Source organism: Myotis davidii, unplaced genomic scaffold (genome assembly GCF_000327345.1).
Source record: "Myotis davidii unplaced genomic scaffold, ASM32734v1 scaffold370, whole genome shotgun sequence".
NCBI classification, from domain to species: Eukaryota; Metazoa; Chordata; class Mammalia; order Chiroptera; family Vespertilionidae; genus Myotis; species Myotis davidii.
The window spans coordinates 6,589,445-6,592,817 of record NW_006288615.1 but is presented as its reverse complement, the minus strand read 5'-3'; the positions used below and the strand labels follow the sequence as shown (position 1 = coordinate 6,592,817).

The window sequence follows — 3,373 nt, the reverse complement described above, 5'->3', positions numbered from 1 at the left end:
CGAGGGGACCCAGAACCTTCTAGAAGCCTGTTTACACGTGGAGGCTTAGGAAGAATCCTGAATGGGGAAGCAGTGCTGGGTTGGGTGCAGGGACGTGCAGAGGAAGTAACAGGTGAAACCCTCAAGGACAGAGCGGTGGGAGCCTGGACCTGGGGGGTGGGAGGCATTCTTGGGGAGTCGTGGGGGAGTCGCTCAGCAAAACTGAGCAAACCCGGCCTCAGCATGTCTGTGCAGCACAGTCGTCTGAGCCAGTGGTTCTAGACACTGTGGAGGGGTGGGGCCTCAGGACCCTGTGGAGCACCTTCAGTGCACACCCAGGCCTCACTGCCATCGCTCCCAGCAATACCGCCTATAGGGGAAGATGTGTCTGAAGCGTCCAGTGTTCCTCCCCGGCTTCTACTGTGACCCACAGCCAGAAACACTGACCCTTCCCAAATTCAAGGACGTCCTTTTAATCACAATCTTCTCATCCACAGTCTGGCTAGAGGTGAGAGCAAACACATCAGAGACTCCCCAGAAATAATGACCGTTATGTTCTGCTCCCTCCTAGCACCAGCCCCCTTCCTAGGGTGGCCTTCACCTCCAGCTGGGGGCTTCCAGGTTAATGCCTGCACCACCGCCGCTCCGAAATCCTGTTAGCCGATCTCAGGTGGGACAAGGGGGCTTGGGGCCTGCTCTGACATCAGGGCCAGAAAGCCATTCCCAGGCCAGGCCCAGAGCTCCCCGGCCTCCCTGCCTGCCCGCAGCCTCAGCGTGGGGGCAGTTCCCAGGCCGCGGCCTACACGATGCCCTCGGTGCGCTGGCTTCTCCAGACCACCAGCCCAGTCATAAGCAGGGTCATCAGGATGGGCACCACAATGAAGGGGCAGAGGATGCTGAGGGGCGGGTCCTGCATGGCCCGGCCAGAGACAGGGCAGCTTCTGAAGTAGCGCTGGTGGACGGTGATGAAGAACTTGTTCACCACGGCGTTTGGCCAGTAGCAGTCCAGCCTTTTCATCACGTACATGGTGCAGTTTCTGAGCTCTTCGTAGCTCCTGCAGATAGAAAAGCAGGTGGTCAGCCCTGACTGGTTTGGCTCAGTGGATAGAGCAGGGGTCCTCAAACGTTTTAAAGAGGGGGCCAGTTCACTGTCCCTCAGGCCGTTGGAGGGCCCGACTATAGTTAAAAAAAACCTATGAACAAATTCCTATGCACACTGCACATATCTTATTTTGAAGTAAAAAAACAAAACGGGAACAAATATAATGTTTGTATTTGCATATGGCCCGTGGGCCGTCGTTTGAGGACCCCTGGGATAGAGCATCAGCCTTCGGACTGAAAGGTCCCAGGTTCGAATCCAGTCAAGGGCATGTACCTTGGTTGTGGGCACATCCCCAGTAGGAGGTGTGCAGGAGGCAGCTGATCGATGTTTCTCTCTCATTGATGTTTCTAACTCTCTATCCCTCTCCCTTCCTCTCTGTAAAAAATCAATAAAATATATTTTAAAAAAGAAAAAGAAAAGCAGGTGGTCAGGAGGAAAAGTAATACTGAAGCTGGCCTCACAGTGCTTGTAGTCTGTGGGCTAGTTTCAAACAAGGTGAAGAAAAGAAAAGAGAAGAAAAGAAAAGAAAAGCAGGTGGTCATCCCTGGGTAGGCAGTGACTAAGGTGGGACCTGGGCCAGGGCTCTCCACATTGAGGGCAGACTAGAGGTGGGACAGCCAACATCTTCAGATGTCAGCCCAGGGCAATGAGCCCTCTGGTGGGCAAATCTGCAGCCCATTCTGAGGAATAAATTAGTGACTGTGAAGATAGGCCTGTAGAAATGACCCAAAATGGAACAGAAGGAGAAAAGAGCTGTGGTAAATTCACAACACTCTCAATAATATCAACCCCAATTTGTAATCAGAGTTCCAGAAGGAGAAGACGGAATGGGGGAGAAGGAATATTTGAAGAGATAATGACAGAATTTTCCCAAAATAATGAGACATCAATTCACAAACCCAAGAAGGTCAAAGTACCCCAAACAGGACAAAAACAACCCAAAACAACAATAAACAAACAGCCACACAGGCGTGTCAAAGCCAAACTCTGAAAACCAAGATAAAGAAAAAAAAATCTTGGAGTCAGAGAAAAGACACCTCCAGGGAACAATGATATGAGTCACAGCTGACTTCCCACCAGAGACTGTGCAAGCCCAAAGATGATGGGGGCATCTTTAAAGTACTGGTAGTAGAGATGGGGGAACTGTCTGCCCAGAATCCTACACCCAGTTAAAAATATTTTTCAAATATGATGTTGAAATAAAGACCTTTTCAGAGGAAAAAAGAGCTGGGAGAATTCATTGTGCTCCAAGAAATGTTAAAATTCTTCAGTAAAAAAAAGAGAACAGAAAGAATTTTGGACCCACACAAAGAAATGAAGAGTTCCTTAACTCGTAAAATGAAGATATTTATTTATCTTTATTTTTTTAAATATATGTTCGTATTGATTTCAGAGAGGAAGGAAGAGGGAAAGATAGAAACATCAATGGTGAAAGAGAATCATTGATCGGCTGCCTCCTGCATGCCCCCTACTGGGGATTGAGCCTGCAACCTGGGCATGTGCCCTGAACGGGAATCGAACCGTAACCTCCTGGTTCATAGGCCAGTGCTCAACCACTGAATCACACCGGCCAGGCAAAATGAAGATATTTAAAAGACACCGTTCCTTGTTTTTCATCTAGAAAGTGATTAAGTGAAGCAGAAGCCATACAGCACTTTGGGGAGCCGGAGGGAGGCTTTCAAAGGCCCATGCCTCCAGCTACAATCTTATCGTCTCTAAGGCGCTTGGTCACTATTTTGTCTGCCTGGCTGCTCTCTGGGCCGTTACCTCAAGTACCAAGGTGCAGGGGGCCTCCCCCAGACCATGTGAGTGGGCAAAGTGCAGGAGACTGGGAAGGAGAGGGTGGGCAGAGACCACAGAGGCTGTGCAGTACCTGTGCCCACTGGGTGTGTGGTTTTCCCATGTGAACAAGAACTCATGTTTTGAGTACAAAACACAAGTGGAAGAACCCACAGAAGTCCTGACAGGTTGAGTCTCATTGTGAGAAAAGAATGAGTTAGAACATGTCGAGTGCCTGGCACATGTAAGTGCTAAAGGTATCAGGTGTTGTTGAAAACTACATCCAGCCCTTGGTGTGGTTGTTGATCAACCACATGGCTCCGTGTTACAAACACTGGTGTGAATGACTGTCTGCTCCCCACCACAGACCCACCAAACCAGCAGGTAGTGTTTGGTGTTCTGCAGACCCAGGGACAGTTGACCCTAAATGTTGTCCTCCCATTCTCTGTGCTTGAGGAGTGGAGCTGGGATGTCCCGAGAAGGAGCTGTTGCCATCCCTGCATGGGAAGGAGT

The 3,373-nt window shown here is 49.8% G+C and overlaps 1 protein-coding gene across 1 annotated transcript in view; it reads right to left on the bottom strand.

The window, feature by feature from the left end:
- Positions 1–436: 436 nt before the first annotated feature.
- Positions 437–3,373, bottom strand: part of RAMP1 (receptor (G protein-coupled) activity modifying protein 1) — a 42,262-nt gene continuing 39,325 nt past the window's right edge. The window contains exon 2 of the mRNA XM_015561913.1: positions 437–1,034. Coding sequence (XP_015417399.1) covers positions 779–1,034 — 256 coding nt within the window. The 3' untranslated portion in view covers positions 437–778. The remainder of the gene's footprint in view (positions 1,035–3,373) is intronic.